Raw genomic sequence first — 25,499 nt, 5'->3', positions numbered from 1 at the left:
CTGTACTTCTATGTATTGTTTGCTTAAGAATACAACAGAGAATAAACTACCCAATTATCCTTAAACAAAGAAAGAGTACGTACTTTATGAAGGCATAGAGCATTTACTATGTACCAAAATGAAAATTAATGAATACACACTGTACAGTAATGTACCTGATAAGACAGACCTCAGAAAAAAATACTTCATGAAGGGTCTGCGTGCGGGGTTTTTTCGCCCTCCCAAGGTATGACCCAGTTGTCCGGACTGCCAAGTTATCGAATGCTGAGTTTTACGGACTCTACAGCATTTTATCTTTACCTATAATCTCTCTACTCAAACCGGAAAGGCTAAAAATTTAAAACTCTTTAAGGTTTGAATATTGTTCATTAGAGGGAAAACAGTATGAGATAGCGGCAAGTGATTTTTTCAACGAATCCAGTGTCCGAACAGTACGTTCCATCTACTTCGCTACCAGTATATTCTCACCGAAAGTGGTATTAATTAACAACTACTGGTATCAACGTTAATCACCATACAACTAGAACGGTAAAATAAAATGAAATGAAATCTTGACGTTTTACGTCCCATGGTTATGCTGGTTAGGCTAAAGAAGACGGTAATTATGAGAAATGAGTGAAATGGTAGAATGAAGAAAGTGCGAGGAAACGGGAGAACCCCGAGAAAACCAATACACACGGTTTTGTCCATCACGAAGCTCACTTAGCATGAGCTGGGATCGAACAAAAGACCGCATGCATCACAGCTGAATTGAGCTGACTTTGAGTTTAACGTTTCTTCCAGCAGCGAGGTTATATGAGACGGGAGCTACTCATTAAAGTGGAATGCGAACCACATGAGTTTCCGCCAGAAATCGAAACCAGATCTCCCACACTCAAGGCACGTACGCTAACCGCTTAGCCACGAAGGAGCTCCTCTCATGCACCAGAGGTGAATGTTCTACCACTGAGCCACTGCGGCCGACAACTAGAAAAGTAACTCATAATAACAATAGTTTTTTTGTTTTTTTTTAATTATTCATCATTCCAAGAATAGGTTCCACTTCCTCAGTCAACCCTCTATTGAAACCATGTGATGGAAATTAATAATTTTTGGCTTCAACGTTGATCACCAATACAAGAAGTACGATAACAGCTACAAACAGTTTTATTTTCTTAATCTATTCGCCGTCTAAAGTAAAGATGTTACTTTCACCGGCATGTCCCTTCTAAAACGGGAAGTGGTAGAAATTTACAACTACTTCCGGATTTAATATTGATCTCCATACAGCAAAAACGGTAACAGCGACAAGCATTTTTCCGGAATCTAATTTGCGTGTTAAGAATGTTATTTCCTGTTAACTTTCTACTCCAACTGGAAGTGGTAGAAACTAACAATTTCGGTTTCACCGTTGATTGACATAGAATAAATATCATAATGGCGACAAGTAGTTATTGAAATCGATTCTGTATCTCAAGAAAATATATCTTCACCCATAGCTCTCTATTGAATTCGGAAATAGTTCATATTTACTACTTCCGGTTTCAATATTGATCTCTTCAGAGTTAAAACAGTAAGAGATAGGAAGTAATTGTTTTCCAATATAGTCATGCGAACAAATAAAAAAGTAAGAGATAGCGAGTAATGGCTTTTTGATATGGATTCATCGTCCGAGGAACATGTGAAAAAGTAAAAGATAGCGACTAATGGCTTATTGATATGGATTCAGCGTCCGAGGAACATGTGAAAAAGTAAGAGATAGCGAGTAATGGCTTTTTGATATAGATTCAGCGTCCGAGGAACATGTGAAAAAGTAAGAGATAGCGACTAATGGCTTATTGATATAGATTCAGCGTCCGAGGAACATGTGGAAAACTAAGAGATAGCGAGTAATGGCTTTTTGATATGGATTCATCGTCCGAGGAACATGTGAAAAAGTAAGAGATAGCGACTAATGGCTTATTGATATGGATTCAGCGTCCGAGGAACATGTGAAAAAGTAAGAGATAGCGAGTAATGGCTTTTTGATATAGATTCAGCGTCCGAGGAACATGTGGAAAAGTAAGAGATAGCGACTAATGGCTTATTGATATGGATTCAGCGTCCGAGGAACATGTGAAAAAGTAAGAGATAGCGAGTAATGGCTTTTTGAAATGGATTCAGCGTCCAAGGAACAAGGTAAAAAAAAAGTAAGAGATAGGGAGTAAGGACTTTTTGATATGAATTCAGCGTCCGAGGAACAGGTGAAATAGTAAGAGATAGCGACTAATGGCTTATTGATATAGATTCAGCGTCCGAGGAACATGTGAAAAAGTAAGAGATAGCGACTAATGGCTTATTGATATTGATTCAGCGTCCGAGGAACATGTGAAAAAGTAAGAGATAGCGACTAATGGCTTATTGATATGGATTCAGCGTCCGAGGAACATGTGAAAAGGTAAGAGATAGCGAGTAATGGCTTTTTGATATAGATTCAGCGTCCGAGGAACATGTGAAAAAGTAAGAGATAGCGACTAATGGTTTATTGATATGGATTCAGCGTCCGAGGAACATGTGAAAAAGTAAGAGATAGCGAGTAATGGTTTTTTGATATAGATTCAGCGTCCGAGGAACATGTGAAAAAGTAAGAGATAGCGACTAATGGCTTATTGATATAGATTCAGCGTCCGAGGAACATGTGAAAAAGTAAGAGATAGCGAGTAATGGCTTTTTGAAATGGATTCAGCGTCCAAGGAACAAGGTAAAAAAAAAGTAAGAGATAGGGAGTAAGGACTTTTTGATATGAATTCAGCGTCCGAGGAACAGGTTCTACCGTTGACCTTATTACTTTATTGCAACCAGTAGTTATACATGTACTACTTCAAGTTTCAGTATTGAATTGCCGTAGTTTGGAAGTCTACCGTATTATCACATTGTAGTCTACCGTATTTTGTTCAACATTTTACAACGTCCAAAACATGTAAATAATACAAGAATTAACAATCCGAGTTTGTAACGTAGTATGCCAAACGGTCCCCCAAAAGTGCTCAACGAAGTTTAAAAGTTTGTTACTGAATTCTCTATGTCCGTGTGTCTGTCTGTCTATTATTTGCGATTTTTTTTTTCGATTTTCAGTCCTCCATTCGATATGGCATCAAAAATTATCTGTAAAAGTGATGGAATTTTTCGCGTCACTCTTAGCGTTCCTGAGATATTGGCCAGAAAATGGCCGATTTCTGGAGATTTAAAGACCCATATCTCTGGAATCATAAGTTATACAGAGATTATATTGGTGTTGATCAATACCTAGGAGGATGGTGAATATTTTGGTACCAAGTAGTAACCGGTGGACACTGGCCAACTAGCCACCGTTCCACAGATATTGGCCAAAAGAGTTCGAATTCCGGGAGATTTAAGGACCCATACCTCAGGAACCGTAAGTCATAAAGAAATGGTAATTTAAAAATTTTTGTGAAAAACAGAAGAAGTTGTGGGTAAAAAGATTTACATGTAGGAACAATCAGAGTTATCCTCTCCGCTCCATCTCTCCATTAATTTTAAGTTCGTTCTGGCAATGCTCTTGGAGCATTCTCAAATGTTTTTTTTTTTTCCTACGGACATTTTTTGAATCATTATCTTTTGCAAACTATTACATGGTACTGTGCAAGTAAGTTAATTTCTCTTGAATAATGATAATCTAAATAGAAGCGAAAACCTAATACTTTCTTATTTTATTTCTTTATTCTTGGTATGTGTCTGTATGTGCGAGGAAAAAAACGTAATGTTTATGATTACATACTCTGAGCATAAAGTAGGTAGTCAACAATACGGAAAAGCCTAATGACATCTATGTAACGTCTACAGTATTATTAGCATTTGATGGATAAAATTTTACCCGAAGATAAGACATGGGTTAGTGAAAAATCTCGACTGTAGTTTTTGCGAAAATCAAGAAACTGTCTGTTTTGTTTTCGTGAACTTATATCTTTCAGTTTAAAGTCCCAGGATTGTGCCTGTTAGGCTAAGGCAGGCTTTTCAATGCTAATGAAAAAAATTATATAGGAAATCACGACGAAAGAATATAGGAAGTTTCGTGAAGCTGTGAAAAAGGAACACTTCAATTATCCAATAGGTAGAAATTAAAAAAAAAAAAAAAAAATCACATGGAAATTACACCAAATGTTATATGAACATACATTCTACTCTAAATATAACTGAATGGGTAATTATCTCGTCGCAAAATTTTATACGGGTTTCTTAGTGTTTTCGTATGTAGCTCACCAGTACTAAGCAACGACCATAGGGAAAGTGTAAATAGGATTGCATCAGAAAATCAGTGTTTGTAAGTATATGTCTCCAAGATGTAAATGAAATGTACATTAAATCTAAAATGTAAACATTCTACAGCTGGCATTTTTAAGGTAAGATTTAACTATGTGTAGCATATTCTACAATTATTTGCCTACAATTAGTGCAAAAAGTATTGATACACCTACATAAATTATTTATAAGTCTTTAAAATCACCACTCCATACAACTTTTTAATGAATATGACGAAACTAGTTTATTTTTTGTTCTATTTTGTAGGTGTATGAATACTTTTTGGGCTAACTATATATTGTTTGGTGTAATTATCTTTAGACAATAAGCAGGAAAGGACGAAAGACTGAAGTCTCCATTCAACCACCCTACTGTGGAGACAAAAGGCCCTCAAACCATCCACACCTTATTTCCTTATGTTATTTTCACAAGTGCAAGTAGCAATGCCACAAAAATATAGGAGGTTTCGTTAAAATATAGGAGTTGATAGGAAGAGACGCAAATATATAGGAAAAATAGGAGAATTGGAAAGCCTGCTAGGGAGAACGATGGTTAAAGCAAGTGAATGATTATGGAAAAATTGGTGGAATGGGAATGAGGAAAGAAACGCGAGTACCCCAAGAAGAGCTACGCTGAGAAAAGAAATTGTAAGTAGCGTACTTAAAAAGATAGGTTACATGCGTAATTCCTGTAGTTTTTGAACTTAACGTACAGCAAACGTATAACTGAAAACGCATGTTTTATAATACTTTCCGTGTAAGTGTTCCATCTGTACGTACTTTTCGTATGAAACAATATAGGTGGTGAAGATCTCACATACAAATGGACGTATGTAACATATAGCTGACCAAGGTAACATACATCTATGTATGTAATATAAGGAAAACTGTTAGATATCAAACATCCTGCAACGGCATGATGTAATATCTAAGGATGTAGCATATGTAGCATACGGATAACGTATACTGCGTACTGATTTCTGTAGTATGCAAGAGGATTCCGTATATTTATACAATATACCGCTGTCCGGAGAACGATTTTTCTTAGTGTCCACCACAAACTTACTTGGAAGGGGATCGAACCAGGGACCTCATGCACCAGAGGTAACCGCTCTACTACTGAGTCACTGCGTCCCCCTTTTTGCGAACTCGAAATTAATGCTATGGAAGAATATTGAAAATCAGACAAGGTTTCAAATGAGAATACCGGAAATGGGAGAAAAAAGCAATATACTGAAGAATATGTCGAAATGACGAGATACAATACATTATAAGACATGAAAAAATCTTGTTAGTCGCCATGGAGGAAATTGCAGACGGAAAAATATTTAGAAGATGGCCGCGATTGAAATTTTTCAGTTTAACGTCCCATGGATATGCCCTTTAGGCTAAGGGAGACCATGATTAAAGCAAGTGAATGATGACAGAAGAATCTGTGGGATGAGAAAGTAGGAGGAAACTGGAGTACACCGAGAAGATCCACGAACACAACGTTGTCCACCAGATACTTGGCCGGGGATCGAACCAGAGACCCCACATACCAGAACGTAAAAGCTATGCCACTGAGTCATCGCGCACCTAGAGCAAAAACAGTAAGATATAGCGATTTATGGCTTTTTGATACAGATTCAGCGTCCAAGAAACAAAATTATCTTTGATCTTATTCCTCTATTGCAACCAGTAGTTATAAATGTTCTACTTCAAGTTCGAATATTGAATTTCCATAGTTTGGAAGGTTACTGTAGTTTCACAGTGAAATGAAATTCACTTGTTTTTAATATAAACTTGAAGAAATCTCAGTTTAACGTCACACGCGTATGCCACTTTGAGTAAGAGGGACGACGATTATGGCAAGTGAATGATGATGGAAGAAAATGAAATGAAATGAAATCCGCGGTTATGCCGGCTAGGCTCAAGGAGAAAGTGATGATGAGTGAATGAATGAAATTAAATGAAGAAAATGGGAGGAAACGGGAGAAGCTCGACAAAACCCACGCGCATGCTGTTTGTCCACCACAAAACCCACTTGTCGAGAACTCGGATCGAGCCAGAGTCTCCACACAACGGAGATGAACACTCTACCACTGAGCCACCGGGAAACCAACCCGCAAAGAAAATGTATGTTAACCTTATTGCGCCACAGAAACTCTTTAGGATCGAGGGTGAAGAAAATTGGAACACTTGAACGGCTTTAGAAGTTGTGTTTATAAAGAAGTTCGATTTCACATCGTACGATAGACTTAGAAACTTTACAGGACCAATATTCTAACTATAAGCGATAAAATTACCACTCCCGGTTTCAATAGGGAGACAAGGTACAAGATGAAATATTCGAACAGTGATCATAAAGTAAAGTTATAAAGCCTGCAGTGAAATATGTATATATTATTTCATACAACCAATACAGCCAATAGATAGTACATACATTAGGTTATTTCTCGACATAGTCCCCATGTCGGTTGAGGTACTAGAATAATGTCTCAGAAGACTAAAGCCTTTCAACTAACAAGATGAAGTTGTGATATGTAAGATCAAGCACATCGCGATTCCCATCGATGTCGTTGTTTGTTTTCTTGTTGCCTATTGCATTTAAGTAATTCCTCAAACTTCCTCATGACATCGGTTGAGCCCCGCACTGGAACCCCATCTCGTTTTCCAATGATTGCCCAGCCAGGTATATATTTTTGTAATGCCTCCAATTTTCCCTACGATATGTGACAGTTACTACTTAATTATCCAACTGTCTACCTTGGAACTTGATATCGCTCCAACAATTTTAGTGTCCCGAATGGTCAACTGATCTTTGTGTATTGTCATACTGTAAAGTATGTATTTATTGCAGTTAGGAAGACCCACATTAGTATAGATGTGCGTAATTTAATATGGTTTCCGGATTCTTTTTTTCGGAATTTATGTTTTTGCATGTTCGTTTTGCAATATTTTGCACACTCTTTTTGGCTTCAGTACGAAGAGAATTGCACCTTGTTCCTTGGAAGATGTATTTACGATTTCTCACTTCTCATTCTGTTTGTTCCTCTCCGATGATCAGTCAGTCACTGCTTTATAAAATTTTCTGAATGCTAAATGGGTAAGACTGTACTTGCTCAAATTGTATGTAGCTTATTGGTCCCGGTAGGACATGGTTGAATTTAGTTATGTTTATTATTATTATTATTTTTTTAAACAGACGTTAGTTCATGCCAAAGTATAGACGTTGTTTCAAGTCTAATCACATGCGAGTAACACTAGTTTTACTAGCTCTTCTCTAGCTATGTCCAAGGCGACACTTATTCTGGCGTTGATTGAAGTTTTGGCCTCCCTTTTAACACCAACGTTATATAAGACATAAACGTAAGTTCAAGGTCAAATCAGAACTAACATAAAGTGTTTGAACTTCAAGTCTGTACCGCCGGGAATCGAAACCGCGATGCCGTACATCATAGATGCAATTGCTAGCCATTACATCAGCGAATAGAGCTCTTCTGGGTGGTATTATTAGACTTCCAAACTATGTTATGCATAAGATCAGAAGTCTTATAGAAATGTTATGATTCCATTTGTCAACGAGTATCAGAGCAAAACGGTAACATATCGAAAAGCGGGTTTCTGCAATCGATTGAGTCTCCCAATAATTGGTTCCGTCTCCTCCGTTAAGTCTCCATACAAAGTGAAAGTGGTTGAAATTAGCCATTTTAATTTCGACGTTTTCCGCGTAGAACAAAAACAGTAACATACCGAGAAGCGCTTTCTTACAAACGATTCAGCGTCTTAGTAACATATCATGACCACCCGCAACACTGTACCAAAATAGAGGTAGTTAAAATTGACTTAGTTTTAATACTGATTTTCAAACAACAAAATCGGTAAAATATATATATATATCGAGAAGCGGCTGCTTACAATCAATTCAGCATTCCAAGAGTGCACTCTGCTAACCCTGTATTCAAACCGGAAGTAGTATAAATCAACTACATCCGGCTTTAACGTTAGTTGCCGTAGAACAGATTGGGTAATGGATAATGAGAAGCGTTTTCTTGCGATCGATTTAGCATCCCAAGAATAGATTCCACCATCTCCGTTAGCCCTCTATTCAAACCAGAAGTGGTTGAAATTTACTTTCGGTTTCAATACTTATTTTCATAGAAAAAACGGTAATAGATATCGAACAACATTAGCGTCTCAAGAATGAGTTTTATCTTAAATTTTAACTCTCTCTTGAAACCGGAACCGGTAAAAATTTCCAATTTCCGCTACAACACTGATATAATGGATAAGAGGGAAATAGATAGCGTCAAGAAATTTTTGAATCATATTTCGTATCGCAAGAATGTGTTTCACCTACAATGTTCTTTCTCTACTGCAACCAGAAAAGAGAGGACATGAATCAGCACTACCGGTTTTAATATTAATCTCTATGGGCAAAATCAATAAGAGATAGCGAGGAATGGCCTTCTAATATCAATTCACCGTTCCAGGAACATATCTTTTTTTATCTTATTCCTCTATTCAAGTAGTTATACAGGGTTTGTTCAGAAAGTAACGACACTGTCCGACGCGCGGCTCTCCAGTCGTCAGTGGCACGCTCCCCGAGGGAGGTCCAAGCTAAGCGACGCACTGAGTGGCAGTCGCGTCCGAGCTATGACGCAGTGAGGATCACGCGTGGCGTAAAAGCTGTTTTTGAGGTTTGTCACGACAGAGAATGTGAGAAAGGAACCGTTCGCTGGAGCAGCGTTACGCGATGAAATTTTCTTTTCACCTAAGCAAAACTGCTTCCGAGACGCCTGCCTTTGTCAAGGAGGCTTACAAAGATAACGTCTTGTCAAGGGCTCAAGTTTTCCAATGCTTCAATAAGTTCAAGAACGGACCGGAGACCGTTGAAGACATGGAGCGAACGATGATCGGAGTCCAGCACATTTGCCACTTTCGGCACGTTTTTTGTCCAAACAACTAAAGGGCGTCCGGAGAAAAAATTCATCGCGTAGCACTGCTCCACTATTTTGCATGTTCTCTACCGTGACAAAAACTTAAAAACAGCTTTTGCGCCACGCGTGATCCTCACTACGTCAGAGCTTGGACACGACTGCCAACAAATGCATTGCTCAGCTTGAAATGGACCCCACCGGGAAGCGTGCTACTGGCGACTGGAGCGCCGCGCGGCGGACATTCTCATTGATTTCTGGACAAAAACACTGTAGATCTGCTATTTCAAGTTGGAGTACTGAATTCGCATAGTTTACAACTCTCCGTACTTCTACAGTGTGAAAACGAAACTCACTTTTTAGACTTCCAAACAATGCTAGGCATAAGGTCGGAAGTTTTACAGAACAGCTTTGTATATCCGTCCAACCGTCTCCCTGCCGACAGGTACTAGAGCAAAAACAGTAACAGATGTCGAGATCCGGTTATATGCAGTAGGTTCCGAGTTACAAGAATACGTTTCATCTCCTAAGTTAACCCTCTATATAAACCGGAAGTTTTCCAAATTAGCAATTTTTGATTTCAATCTTTACCGACATAGAACGAAAAAGGTAACAGATAGCGAATTGTTGTTTTTGCAAACTTTTCAGCTTCTCAAGGAAATATACCATGCCTATCCCGAAGACACTACGGAAGTGAATCAAATTTAATATTCCTTTTGGTTTCACTACTAATTTCCACAGAGCAGAAACAGTAAGAAATATCGAAAAATGTTTCTTTGCAACATGTTAGGACTCGTAAAAATTGGTTTCATTTCCCGTTATCCCTCTATTTAAACCCGAAATTGTTCAGATTAACAATTTCCAATTTCAACATTTATCGTCCTAGAACGAAAATGGTAGCCGATAGCGAATTGTTGTTTTTGCAAACGATTCAGCATTTCAAGGCAACGTATCATCACCACCAACAAAACACTACTAAAACTGGGGCTGATAAGGTTCTTAGTGCTTCCGGTTTCAATATCAATTCAGCATCTTAAGAGTAGGTTCCATCTCCTTCGTTATTCCTTTATTGAAACCGGAAGTGGCAGAAACCAATCCTTTCTGGTTTCAATATTGATCGTCATAGAACAGAACTACTAACATACAACGACAAGCAGTTTTTCCAATTGATACAGTGCCTCAAAAGAACACATCACCACCCTCAACACTGTGCGGAAATTGAAAGTAGTTGAAATTTACTAGTACTTCCAGTTTCAATATTGATTTCCATACGGCAAAAGCGGATTTTTCCAATCAATATAGCGTCTCAAGAAATGAGTTTCGTTTCGACTTTTATCCGCCCATTCAATCAGAAGCTGGTAAAAAAAAATCTACGGTTTTTCAGTTACAACACTGATCCCACAATTAATAAAACGGAAATAGATTAAATAACAGATTTTTTGGTGTGGATTCAGTCCACAAGAACACGTTTCAACTCTGACTTTTCCCATATATCAACCGAAGTGCTAGATAATAATTACTTGAGTTTAGCGTCCCTTTCAACAGCGAGGCTATATGAGACGCGGACCTACTGATTAACGTGGAACAGGAACGTGAGCTCCCGCCGGGAATAAAATCCAGGTATTCCACGCCAAAGGCGCGTACGCTAACTACTTATTCCTGAAGAAGCTTGCTAGATAATTTGTACTTGCGGTTTTAATATGAATCTTTATAGACCAAAAACAATGAGAAGAAACGAAAGGATACTTTATGTCGCACTGTTATACCACGTGAGCCAAAGAAGACTCTGATGATGAGAATGAATGAAATAGTGGAACGAAGAAAGTGGGAGGAAATGCAAAAACACTAAGAAAATCCACGGACACTGTGTTTGTTCATCGCAAAGCCGAGATTAAACCAGAAACCCCACCCACCAGAGGTGAACGCTCTACCACTGAGCCATCGCGACCCCCGAAAAAAGTAAAAGATAGCGAGTAATGGCTTTTTGATATGGATTCAGCGTCCAAGGAACACGTAAAAAGTAAGAGATAGCGAGTAATGGCTTTTTGATACGGATTCAGCGTCCAAGAAACACGTAAAAAGTAAGAGATAGCGAGTAATGGCTTTTTGATATGGATTCAGCGTCCAAGGAACACGTAAAAAGTAAGAGATAGAGAGTAATGGCTTTTTTATATAGATTCAGCGTCCAAGTAAAATGATGCAATTAGATGCTTAATCGTCACGTTTTCTATGATTTAAGAAATTAAAATATTATAGTAGATGCATTACCCACATCGAGTGTGAATTATTATTTAAGAAATAAAATAGCGTCTATATAAGTGTTCATTTATTAGAACAAGTAACAAATAAGAGATAACAAGTAATGTTCTTAATATGAATTCAGTTACCGAAAAACACGTAAAAAGAAAGATATAGCGAGTAATGTTTTTTTGGTAAGGATTCAGCATCCAAAAAAAACGTAAAAAATTGAGATAGCGAGTAATGGCTTTTTGATACCGATTCAGCGTTCAAGGAACAGCTAACAAGTAAGAGAACAATTTTTTATATGAATTCAGTGACCGAGGAACACGTAAAAAGTAAGATAGAGCGAGTAATGGCTTTTTGATATGAATTCAGCGTCCAAGGAACACTTAAAAAGTAAGAGATAGCGGGTAATGTTTTTATACGAATTCAGTGACCGAGGAACAGGTAAAAAGTAAGATATAGCAAGTAATGGATTTTCGACATGAATTCTGCGTCGAAGGAACACGTAATCGATTGCGAGTAATGCCATTTGATATGGACTCAGCGTGCAAGAAACAGGTAACAATTAAGTGTTAACAAGCAATGTTTTTTATTTGAATTCAGTGGATAATGAACAGGTAAAGAGTAAGAGTGTGAATTATTATTTAAGAAATAAGATAGCGTCTATATAAGTGTTCATTTATTGAATAATAATAACCATCACCATAGATAACTCAAAGAAATGAATAATACAGATGGTATGTACAAAGTTACAATAGAAATTCCTGTAGTATAGTGATTGGAGTTCGATTATCAAGGAGATAGTCCTTGAAATCCCTCGTGTGTGTTCATAAAGTCATGTGTTTCCTTTACACAGCGTTGTCATGCCATGTAATAACAAGCACAAAGCATACTCACAGACCATAGAGTCCTTCTATGATCATCAGCACTGAACGAGACATCTTGAAGGTCCAGAGAAGGTTGTACGATATGCTTCGAGTAATAACTGGCTGTTCGGGTGACGAATGACCGAATGATAATGACTGTTCAGAATTGCCAGTTTTTATACTAGTTCGTAAGTTATTTTGAAGAACACTAAAAGAGAAATATGTTTCTCTTTCTTGTCAAAATTGTTACTTAGAAATTGTTTATGTAATGTGTTTTGGTTATTTTGGAAATTCCATTTGCACACTCGTTGCTGACAACAAGGTCATGTGGCTTGTTTTTCGTTTTAATTTTGTTCTTGGATCATTTTTAAAGCAATTCTTTAACTTTTTCATCACTTATGCCATTGGAACATAATACCAGGAACAGGTAACAAGTAAGAGATAACAAGTAATGTTCATTATATGAATTCAGTTACGGAAAAACACTTAAAAAGGAAGATATAGCGAGTAATGTTTTTTTATATATTGATTCAGCGTCCAAGGAACACACAGAAAGTTCGATATACCGAGTAATGGCTTTTTGATACGGATTCGGCGTCCAAGGAACAGGTAACCAATAAGAGATAACAAGTATTGTTCTTTACATGAATTCAGTTACGGAAAAACACGTAAAAAGAAAGATATAGCGAGTAACGGTTTTTTGGTAAGGATTCAGCATCCAAGAAAAACGTAAAATATTGAGATAGCAAGTAATGGCTTTTTGATACCGATTCAGCATTCAAGGATCAGCTAACAAGTAAGAGAACAATTTTTTATATGAATTCAGTGGCCGAGGAACAGACAAAAAATGTAAGAGATAGAGAGTAATGGCTTTCTGATATGGATTCAGCGTCCAAGGAACAGGTGAAAAAGTAAGAGATAGCGAGTAATGGCTTTTTGATATGGATTCAGCGTCCAAGGAACAGGTGAAAAAATAAGAGATAGCGGGTAATGGCTTTCTGATATGGATTCAGCGTCCAAGGAACAGGTGAAAAAGTAAGAGATAGAGAGTAATGGCTTTCTGACATGGATGCAGCATCAAGGAACAGGTAAAAAATAAGATATAGCGAGTAATGGTTTTTTGATATTTATTCAGCGTCCTGGGAACACTTAAAAAGTAAGAGATAGCGGGTAATGTTTTTATACGAATTCAGTGACCGAGGAACAGGTAAAAAGTAAGATATAGCAAGTAATGGATTTTTGACATGAATTCTGGGTCGAAGGAACACGTAAGCGATTGCGAGTAGTGGCATTTGATATGGACTCAGCGTCCAAGAAACAGGTAAAAAGTAAGAGGTAGCGAGTAGACTTTTTGATATGGATTCAGCGTCCAAAGAACAGGTAGCAGTTAAGTGTTAACAAGCAATGCTTTTTATTTGAATTCAGTGGATAATGAACAGGTAAAGAGTAAGAGATAGCAAGTACCAGCTTTCTGATATGCATTCGGCGTCCAAGGAACAAGTAAAAAGTAAAAGATATCGTGTAATGGCTTTTAGATAAGGATTCAACGTCCAACGTACACGTAGAAAATAAGAGATAGCGAGTAATGGCTTCTTGACGGATTCAGCATCAAGGAACAGGTAAAAAAAAATAAGATACAGCGAGTAATTGCTTTTTGATATTAATTCAGCGTCCAGGCAACACTTAAATGGCTTTTGATATGGATTCAGCGTTCAAGGAACAGATAACAAGTAATGTATTTTATATGAATTCGGTGACCGAGGAACAGGTCAAAATTAATATATAGCTAGTAATGGCTTTTTGATATGGATTCAACCTCCAAGGAACACGTAAAAAGTAAAGGGATAACTAATAATGGCGTTTTGATATGGATTCAGCGTCCAAGGAACAGTTAAAAAGTAAAAAGTAGCGAGTAATGGCTTTTTGGTATGGATTGAGTGTCCGAAGAACACGTAGAAACATAAGAAATAGCGAGTAAGGTCTTTTGGATACGGATTCAGCGTCCAAGGAACAGGTAAAAAGTAAGAGATAGCAAGTAATGTTTTTGTGTGTGTGTGTGTTTTATATATATATATATATATATATATATATATATATATGAATTCAAGTGATCGAGGAACAGGTTCTGTGTTTGAGTTATTCCCTTATTGAAACCAGTAGTTGCAGATACACTACTTTCATTATTGAATTCTCAACACATGGTTTTCTGGAATCTATTCAGAGTTTCAAGAAAAGACATCTCCGTTTGTAACACTGTAGTAAAACCGGAAGTGGTTGAAAATCACTAAAGAAATTTTGGCCTCTATGGAATCTATTCGGCGTCACAAGATTAGGTCTTATCTCCTCTGTTAATCATTTAATTAAAACCGGTAGTGGAAGATATTAAGAGATTCCGGTTTCAACGTTGATTGCCATAGAACAAAAATGGTAATTCATAGCCACAAGTACTTTTCTGAATTGATTCAGCGTCTAAAAAATAGAATTTCTAATCGCGTTAGTCTATTGAAAGTGGAACTGGTGAAAAGAAGAAAACTAGTAATACGTCCGGTTTCAAGACTGATCTCTATATAGCAAAAACAATAAGAGGAGAATGGAATAATACAGTTTTTACACGTGAGGTATTTCCACACCAATCTACTTGTCTTGACAAAAGGAAGCGATCGGTACCGGAATGGATCACTTTCGGTACACGCTGCCTAATAGTTCCCCGGTTGGGGTATTTCTGAAGATGGGGCACATACACCAGACATATCAATTAACTGATCTTGACGAAACGAAGCAATCGGTATTGGAATTGGTCACTTCTGGTCTACCACATTCGGTACATGCTTTCTAATTTGATTTTCAAGGTTGGGGTGTTTCGAGCGATCAGAAACATGCAACAATCATATCAACCAATTTGCCTTGACGAATGAAAGTGGCCGATATCGGAATTAGTCACTCCCGGTCTATCATTTCCGGTACAAGGTATCTAATACAGTTTCCGAGGGTGAAGTGTTTCCAGGAATTGCACACATGCATGTTAATCAATTCCTCTTGGCTAAAGAAAGTGATCGGTATCGAAATTAGGAGACATTTCCGGTAAACAGTATCTTATACAACTTACTGGAGTGATGTATTTCTAGCAATTGCACGCATGCAACATACATATGAATCAACTCCTCTTGATAAGAGAAAGCGATCGGCACCGGAATTAGTCACTTCAGGTCAACCACTTCTGTATACGATACCTAACACGGTTTCCTGGCATGAGATGTTTCCAACAATTGCCCACATGTAATGTATGTATCAATCAAATCAACCTTATGAATGAAAGGAACTGATTGGCACCAGAGTTGGTCATTTCCGGTTCACCACATCCGGTACATGGTACTTAATACAGCTTACGGAAATGAAGTGTTCCGGTATCGATCAGTTTTTTTTTTTTTTTTAATCGAGTTGAATGATATATATCTTGCAAGTGTGCGATCGCTAGAAGCACCCCACCCGGGAAACTGTACTAACTAATAAGTACTTTGTTCCTGAAGTGATCAATTCTTGTACCAGTCGCTTTCTTTCGCCATGACAGGTCGATTGATATATGTATGTTGCAAGTGTGCTATCCATATGAATAACTCACTTCCGGAAAATGCATTAGATACCATGTATTGGAAGTGACCAAATTCTGGTACCGATCACTTCCTTTAATCGAGACACCTTGATTGGTGTATATGTTTTATGTGTGAAATCGCTAGAAATGCCCACCCCCCAGAAAATATGTTAAGTACCGTGTACCCGGAGTGACCAGTCCCGGTACTAATTACTTCAAGGATCAAAACAATGAAGGTGGAAATTCGATAAGGTCATGTCCCTTCTAATGTTCCATAACAATAACAATGCAAATCATAAGCGACCAACACTAGGACTAACAGATGTTATTCTTATGTAAACACACACACAAATGCACTTCTTTCAACTATGAAAACAAACTGCAGTATTAACGAACAAACCTTCCTTTACATACATACCCACTGTCACTAACGCGCCGGCTCTTAGGGACATATTACACGTGCGACCTCTAGTTTTGCCAGGCCCTGAACCATACTAGATGCAGGATAACTTGTAGTGAGAACCATGCCTTGTCACGAAAACTAAAACACCGCTAACTACTGGAAAACACTTGTATATCACTACTACTTTCTGGAGCGGAACGACACAAATTGGTAATGATAAAGTAAATTAGATCTCAATAAGAAAGCAAAACACTTAGTAATAAATAAATATAAAATACAGTGAAAACACTACCAAGATTAGTCATATGATGAAAACCTTATTACTTTTACTGTTTAGGATACGTGTTACAAAATGATGATTTTTCAGAAAAGCTATTACTACAAACAAGATATTAAAAATACAAATCCCGAATAGAACACCTGATGCAACAAGTATTTTAGGAATGATCAAAGAAAAAAAATCCAAAGATTGCGATCTTGGCCAATAATTAGTTTTTGGATGAGGGGCCGCAAAATTTTTGAACGACTCCTAACTCAGTTTTTGTATTTTCTACGCAATAGGCACATCATACTGATTTAACTGACAGTTCGGGTTTGGCTACACTATATGTAGTTCTCCATTATAAGGCCTACAAGTAAATTTTTGATTGAAATATATCGGATCTTTTGATCCAAAAGTAACAAAGTACTGTATGTTGCTTAAGACGTATACGATCGTAAAGGGATGGCTGGTATGTGAAAAACATGTTGAGTGTATTTCTTGGAAAGTCTGCAGAATAACAAATAATCAATTTACATTTTCTTATATGCTTCTGGCGGAAAAGTTATGCGTATAGAATAGAAGAAAATAAAACGAAATGAAATTATACTCTACTCTTACGCCCCATGATTATGCTCTTTATGCTGAAGACGATTAGTGAAAATGAATGATAACAAAAGATGTGGTGGAATAAGAAAATTAAATGAAATCTTCAAATTTTACGTCCCACGAATATGCTGATTAGGCTAAAGGAGACGGTGATGATGAGAAATGAATGAAATGGACGAATGAAGAAAGTGGGAGAACCCCGAGAAAACCCACGAGCACGGTGTTTGTCCACCACAAATTCCATGCGGCGCGAGCTGGGATCAAACCAGGGACCCCAGGCACCGGATGTGAACGCTTTCCCACTGAGCCACCACGCCCCCATATTGTGGTGGAATAAGAATGTTGAAGACACGAGAACCGCGACAAAACCCACGAACAGAATATAGTTTCCTACAAACTTGCGTGGCCGGGAATAGAAACAGGGACCTTTCGCAGCAGAGGAAAGCGTTTTGCCATTCAGATACCATTTGTTCTATAATAGAACTGAATAAAATGCACTAGAACAGGTTAGATAAGAGTACCTCAGTTAAAGCAAAAGCACACAAAAAGGTATGCTATATACGCACACAAGTGGGGATAGTAACATAAAGCTTTACCAACGGAAAATAAGTAATAACATTGCAGACTGGTCTGGACCGGTGTAAGATAAAATCAAGAACGAAGTCTCAGATTAAGCTAGAAGGTAGATTATATCTCTGCAACAAGAAGAAAATAAGAAAGAAATAATGCAGCATCCACATGGCATTTTGCTTCGTGTGATTGAGGAAAAACCCTCAAAGAATAGGAATAGAAATCATATTCTGGGGCATTCACAATCTACGGCCATTTTAGTCCGTCATATACGAGAAACGACATCCCTTGGCGATCACAATAGCCGGGGAAGTGGCAAATGAAGGAAGCGTTCTGGGAGTTGTATGTTAGATACCATCCCGGCATTTGCCTGGTCTGTACCGGAGAATCCAGGAAAAAAATTTCACTCAAGACGGAGAGCCTTAAAAGGTTTTTACACCTTTCCGAACGAATGTCCTCAGAAAAACCTTGAAGAGAAAAATGACATTAAATCTCTCAGCTAATGTTCCATGTTTATGCCCTCCAGGCTAAGCGAGACAATGATAAAGGCAAAAATGAAAGGAAATCTTTGAGTTTTACGTCCCACGGTTATGCCGGTTAGGCTAAAGGAGACGGTGATGATGAGTAATTTATGAAATGGTGGAATGAAGAAAGTGGGAGGAAACGGGAGAACCCGAGAAAACCCACGCATACGGTGTTTGTCCACCACATGATTAAGGCAAGGGAACGATCATGGAAGAAAATAGGAGGAAACTGAGAAAAATATCCATGGACACGATCTTGTCCACTACAAACTTACTTGACCGGGGATTCAAACCAGGGATCCCACGGACAAGAGGTAAACGCTCTACCAGTGAGCCACCGTTCGCCCCAAATCAAGGAAAATAATTTTAATGGCGTTAAGGAGAATGCCATACATTGACAGTAAAAATTAATAGTTTTTATTTAGATGTATCAGAATGATTATGTACTGCACTTGCTCATATATATGTGTATGAGCAAATACAGTATATAAATAATCTCTTTCATCTCTTGTTTTACTAACGGTGTCACAAAGCTCCATCAGTGACGCGCACGGTAACTGTACCTTACACTTAAAAATAATGTCAACGAATGTACCGTTTGAGGCCACAGTACAGGCAGCAGTACCTGATGTTTCCCTCTAGAAACTACTTTCTCACGTACTTCGGAAGAGGGTTGGCTGGTTTAAAACATAAAACGAAAAATATTCGTAAAATCTTGATGAACACGCATTTCTGGATTATTACGGTTCACTCCCGTGTATTATTAGTACTATATTCAGACCAAAATTCCCCATTCATTACTCAAACAGACTATACTACAAAAGCAACTTTATTTTATACAAGTTTATGAATGTTCTTTTTGTGATTTGTTTATAGTTTATTATTAATCTTATGCAATTGCAATCAACGAAAAACTCTAAATACTGTTTCGTTTTAATAATGTTTACTATTGATAAAATACATCGAAATGCCGTACTCTTTTGGGGAGGGGTCATACAAACCCCACGAGAAGCATTTATTGAAATCAGAAGTATCTTTGATATCTATTTATGTATAAATGGGTCAAAGTGGACTCAAATAATTCACATCTTTAATCACTTTTCTTACCGATATACAAATTAAGTCGTTGTATTTCTTTATCTTGTACTAATAAAAGTCGTAGTGAACTAACCTAGACTAAATTAGTTCTTCTATACTCAGCAGTATTTTGAAATTGTACATATGTAATTTTGTGTAATAGTTTCACTTGTGCTACTATTTATCTTTTTGTCCTGAAATAACTTCACAATTATATTAACAAGTATGTAAAGTACAACGTATTTTTTATCAGGAGTCCTTCGTGAGTCAGTCGGCAGACTCATCGTATTTGTGGCCAATTAGTCCCGATTTCAGAGTTCAAATGGAAGACAATTTCTCTCGGATGTAAGCCGAGAAGCGATTTAGATTCCGTTTTAAGCTTACATGACCCCTTCCACCATAACTCGGTTGTTGCACAATAACACCAAGGCGAAACAAACTTATTTCTGTCCATATGTGATATAAATACACAGAGGAAATTATTTAAACCAGAAAACCGGGTTTAAACAATAAAAAAAAGAAAAAGAAAAGAAAGAAAAAACACCTTTTTTCAATAAAAACAACGTTTTTTTGCCAACGCTGCTTTAGAATGAATACGCCGATTTAAGTAATTTCATATAAGTTCGGCACGGTTCTAGAACACTGGTCCGCATCCCATTGAGTCATAATAAAGTTATCAACCTAGCCCGCTATTAATTCGCCTTCACTCGCTACCGATCGCTCGGCATTATTATGTAAATTAAGTATTAAGCTTTGATAAAGAAATTAACCAACCTGATTACTAACCCACGATCACTTATATGTGACAACCAGCATTCTAAATCCTTCCCAGAAAATCAAATAGTAGCAGTTCTTCACTAATTATGACATGTGTTCTTATACATGTTTGGAAAATTTATTTTAAATAATACCCTTATCATGGAATGCCTAATGTTGAAATTATATTACCTACAACACACCTGGTGCCCTTGTACTAAACAATTCTTTGTACAAGAATGCCTGGTATGTTTACTACTTGCACTAAAAAATGGGAACTTTAAGCCCTTGTACTAAAATTTATTATTGCAAGGGCATTTCTACAATATATGTGAAATCCCTACTGAACGAACAACCCCCCCATAAATAATTAAAAAAAGTACTAGAAAAGTTCCCTCCCCTCTTCCCGTTTTTGTCTTCTAAATTAATTTGATAAGGAAGCATATTTTGATTTGTTAATATAGATCCAGATTACAAATAGCAAGTTACTTTAAATAGGTTCGTTTATTCCGCAGAAAATAATAGAAATTTTGTATTACACGACAATTCTGTACTGCTAACAATTTTCGAAAAAGACAAACTGACTTGAAATAAATTTATTGATGTAGGTGATAGTGAGTCTAGTCTAAAGAAAAAATTCAAGTAATAAGAGAAATTCTGTATTCGACGACTTCGTACTGCTTTCCGAAATCATATATATCGAGTTGAAATGTATTTATTGAAGAGAGTGACATTGAGCCAAAGCTAGTCTAACACGTAACCCTTCAGATTCACAAGATCGTGTAACATGTGACCGTTCGTTTAAAAAAAATACGAAAACTAACTTTACTAATTACAAAAGAATAGTAAAAAGCAGGAAACATGTAAACGAAATTTGCCAGAAAGTCGTAACTTGCTCACAATTTAGTATAAGAGACATAAAATATACTCTTCTTTAATATGTGTTTACCAGTGGTGGTTCTTGAGGGAAATAACATCAGTAAAAATAAACAAATGGAAGAAAACCTACGTAATGTCCTAATGTCGTATACGGAGCTATTATAGTTTGCGGCACACATGATTCAATGATCTTATTACAAGTAACCTAAATGCGTAAAAAATAATATATGCAAATCACACTAATTGAACTACTGTTTGAAAACATTAACCAATAGACAATTTACCTGTACGGCAAAAGTGCACTTTGAGCAGAACATTCTTAGGAACAGATTCTCAATAAATAGCAATGTGAGGAATTACACTATTTTTTTTACAAAACTTCCTTAACCCTAAGCTAACCCGACCCTACCCCACTTATCCCTACCCTACCTTATGTGAACAACGCTACATCCTGTGACAAAATCACTTGCTTTGCTCAAAATGCACTCTTACCCAATTTACTAACCGACAAATTTACCAAATAATCCTATCCTTCAGAATGTACAGTCAATTTTGCAACAGCATAACCGGTATATGAAAAACAAAACTAAACAAACTCAAACCTAACCACAACATTAATGTTGACAGCTAATGTTCCAAAAAGAAAAAAAAAAATCATTCTAATGTCCATACATTGTAATCAACCTAATTAATTATGACGATAAAAATAAATAATCCTATTCTAACGAGAGAGAAAGCTATATAATTATTTGCTAAGTAGAAACACAAATAAACGAATACATCTTAACAAAAAATTAGAATTCATTATTCATTTATCATATTCAATTATGATAGAACTTCAACTAATACGTTCCGTTATGACTATTTATTTTATATGTTGCCATAGAAACACTAACACAAATACTATTAAACATCAGTAAAGAAATATTTTTTTCAGGATCTACATACGTTAGGAGCAAATGAACTGACTGAATCTCAAAAGAATTGTGAAAGAACTATAAATTGAACGAATAGAGCCGTGTGTACTTTAAGTTATAATACAACTAAAACATAATATTTAATAATAATTGCTTCATTCATACAGCTTACTACAGATGATACAAATATTCACTTATATTTTAATGACACTTCCGTCAAGAACTCGCCACAATTTTAGGACCACTCCATTTATTTTTTCAATTAATAAATCCCCGCACTTAGCACTAAATACAAAACACAGAAAACTCAACACAACTTTAAAACCACTCCATTTATTTTCACTCAATAAATCTCCACACTTAGCATTAAGTATAAAACACCGATAACGCAACACAATTTTAAACACACTCCATTTATGTTTGCCTAATAAATCCCCACACTTAGCATTAAATATAAAACACGGGAAACAACACAATTTTAAAACCACTCCATTTATTTTCACTCAATAAATCCCACACTTACCATTAGATATAAAACACGGGAAAAGGGGAGTATGCATCTCATTCTGTTATGGGGACACCGGTTGGCATAAAAACAAAACACGGAACTATATGCTTATGCACTTTTCTGTAAAATTATCCTGAACCTGATACACCATAATGAGTACAGATGTCTCAATTATCAATATCTAGTAAATTTCGCCAATTAACAAAAACAGAAAACTTTCTCATTCAGCACTACCAGCAAATGAACTTTGTGAATAAAAATAATGATCAGGATTAAAATGTCACGGACTGCAGAGAAACATTTACAGTATAATATTAATACATACTTTTTCTCCCGCAGTTTTATGCGAAGATGTATTATTGTTATTGAGTACACACTCTTTCGTAAAAACTAAGGAAATCCAAATATAAAATCAATTATTCTTGTGTATTTGATATCAATAAGATGAATAGCCATTATATGCACACCACCTCTAATAAGGAACTCTGTCGAAACTTCATGTTTTTACAATGAATAAAAGATCGCTACTGATTTGCATTTCAATAGATTACTTACGTTACCTAATATCGGGCTTCATTAATGAATAAACGATGTATTACTTCTTCCAATACGAAGCTTCTTCCTTCTGTCACACGACGCCATATTGTTTAGGGATGAGGCTATGCCAGGAGAAATTGATCGCCACATATCGTACCGGGTCACGAAGTTTTAACATAATATTTACCCTTACATTCTGATAGTTCATACTATCATCAATATCATACTATTCCTTTGCATTTACCTAATTGATATTTTACATTTAAACTGTCTTCTATATTGAAATGTTATGAAAATAAAATAATCGCCTACACTGTTCCTCACATCTGTCAATCCGTCAGTCCGCACTACAACGGTAAAAGAGGACGAATGGGCGGGCCGCGAGTTACGCTAGATGTAGTAGACATACGTACACGTTTCAAGAGAAATAAAAAAATAAATAAATAAAAACGTGCCTTTAAATAATACTTAGAGGTAGACGAACGAGCGGCGGTTCCAATCTCCTCACCAGATTACTCTTTGTGCTGAGAGCCACAATTTAATTTCCAATTAATTTTGTAATATTTTTTTTTTTTAAAATGGTTTAAATTTTGTGCGTTTATTTTTGAGCGCAAATTAGAGTGAAGGAAGTCTTGTTAGAAAATCACATTCGAGATTTCAATTCGTTTAAGAGTACAAGCATTGAAAAGTTTTTTTCTTTTTTTTTTTAAGGTACCGTATATTAAAATGCTTAGTGGTTAAACCGTTCTATTCAATTCAATTCACTAACACTTCAATTTTTGTGGAATTCCTCGTGAAGTAGGATCATAACCAGTGGTCGAAATGAGACGGTATGCGGTGGTACCGCCTCTGGCCTTTCAGTAATGAGGACTACCGTCTATGGTTTTTCAATGATCAAGACAATATTTAAATAGCCGGTATGTAGAGTCAAAATCATAATAAAACATACAGCCTCTGCTTTTCTTCCACTTCGAACACTGATCATAAGTTCCAATGTTTAAAATTAATGTAGTATGGAATCACAATTTCCTCGATAACGGAATAGATAAAGATTTTGTTCATATTTTATTTATAGTTTGACTGCCCCGTTTATAGTGGATCTGAATGAACGTAAATACGGAGGCCGCACAGGCTCACGAGGAAGGTCCATAAACCGTGAGAGTTGAATTTTGATGAAAATTTGTGACAAGATTCAGTTCGAGTTGCTAAGTAACGTAGTAATAGTCACTCGATGCGCAAATGCTTCGTTGAGCTGCTACACCGACGCCATCTTGAAATCCTGTAGGCAATGTCCAAGAATACCTTTTTAGCACAAAAATGAAAAAGCTTTTGATATATCTGACTTCAGTATTGTAAACCAAGGTAAATCGTCTATATGAGAGAGTACTTCCAGTGCATGACCGCCATCTTGAAAGGCGCCATATTGAATCGCCGTCAAATATGATAAATGGCAAGGGGGTCATGTGGGGTATCAAATAGAACTGGAATTTACTCTTGAATTCATTTCCGTAACCAAAGTTTAGATATCTGTTTTCACTTCAGAGTTAAAAGCTCTCTCGCTCACAGGAACATACGGTACAAAAACTGAGCAAGTAAAATTTGTGATATGAAATGCGGTCGTGCAAACACTTGCATGATTTTAACTAATGCAATAGTAGTTATTTGATCTACAATAGCCACTATACCAATCAGATCTTGAGACTAGTGAGAGATATCGTTAATTAAATTGAAATGCCTGTAGTGAAAAATGGAATAGCAGCACTGTAACAAATTATTCCTATTTCAAAATCGCTATATTTATATGAGTCTGTGTGTGTTGCGATTATGCATAGCATTTAAATACTGTAATATAAATAAGGTGGAACGGCCCATATGGTTTTAAAGAATCTGTCTTGAAGTTATTAGAAAATTAATAGAAAAAAATATTAGAAAAATAATATAAACTATTGCACATAAGCAAATATTAACCTACTAACCTTTTGCTCTTCAATTGTGATGATGGAGATCCAAAACGTAGTGATTAGCACACAGCATCATGGAGCAGTGCAAACACTTAACAAATGCACTTTCGTCACAATCTTCATGACCACAGACACTATTTTCTACTAGTCTTCAGAACATTTGTAAATGAATCAACTATTGCTCCTGTTACGTACCCACATTTCTGCCATGCATATGCAAGCATGTCCTTTAGGACTGGCGCACAAAATTGATGATACACAACAGAATGCATTTTCTTTATGAAAATTCTGCCATATAACTTGTACACCGAACAAGTGAACACCTGCTACAATCAGTTATTTATCACAGTTTTGATATGAAAACTAGTCTTGCCCTTATTATATGCAAGTGTTTTATCGTTAAAGGTGGAAAGATGCAGATATTTAATTATTTTATTTTGAAGGGAAAAGGAAGAAAGAGGCTTGTTTTATGGATTGCAACTTGGAATTGAATCTTGTAATAATCTTTACTGCCACATATTCTTAGCAGTTGTGTATGCATTCTCTTATCACTAATAGCAGAACAGACACAAGAAAAGTGAATTCTAAGTTTCCAGGTGTATCT

General features: G+C 36.6%; 1 protein-coding gene across 7 annotated transcripts in view; it reads right to left on the bottom strand.

The window, feature by feature from the left end:
• Nucleotides 1-23,276, bottom strand: part of metro (membrane palmitoylated protein 7-like protein metro) — a 114,708-nt gene extending 91,432 nt beyond the window's left edge. For 5 of the 7 annotated variants that reach the window (XM_081744787.1, XM_081744788.1, XM_081744793.1 and 2 more), the window contains exon 1: nucleotides 22,413-22,464. In XM_081744787.1, the coding sequence (XP_081600913.1) occupies nucleotides 22,413-22,449 (37 nt within the window). In that variant the 5' untranslated portion in view covers nucleotides 22,450-22,464. Of the gene's footprint in view, nucleotides 1-22,412; nucleotides 22,465-22,952 lie in introns of those variants that run through there. The other 2 variants (XM_081744790.1, XM_081744791.1) reach the window with 2 other exon arrangements.
• Between the last annotated feature and the right edge of the window lie 2,223 nt (nucleotides 23,277-25,499).

The sequence above is a fragment of the Thermobia domestica genome, chromosome 17, assembly GCF_964235325.1.
Source record: "Thermobia domestica chromosome 17, izTheDome1.hap1.1, whole genome shotgun sequence".
NCBI classification, from domain to species: domain Eukaryota; kingdom Metazoa; phylum Arthropoda; class Insecta; order Zygentoma; family Lepismatidae; genus Thermobia; species Thermobia domestica.
This window is presented reverse-complemented; position numbering and strand designations above follow the sequence as displayed.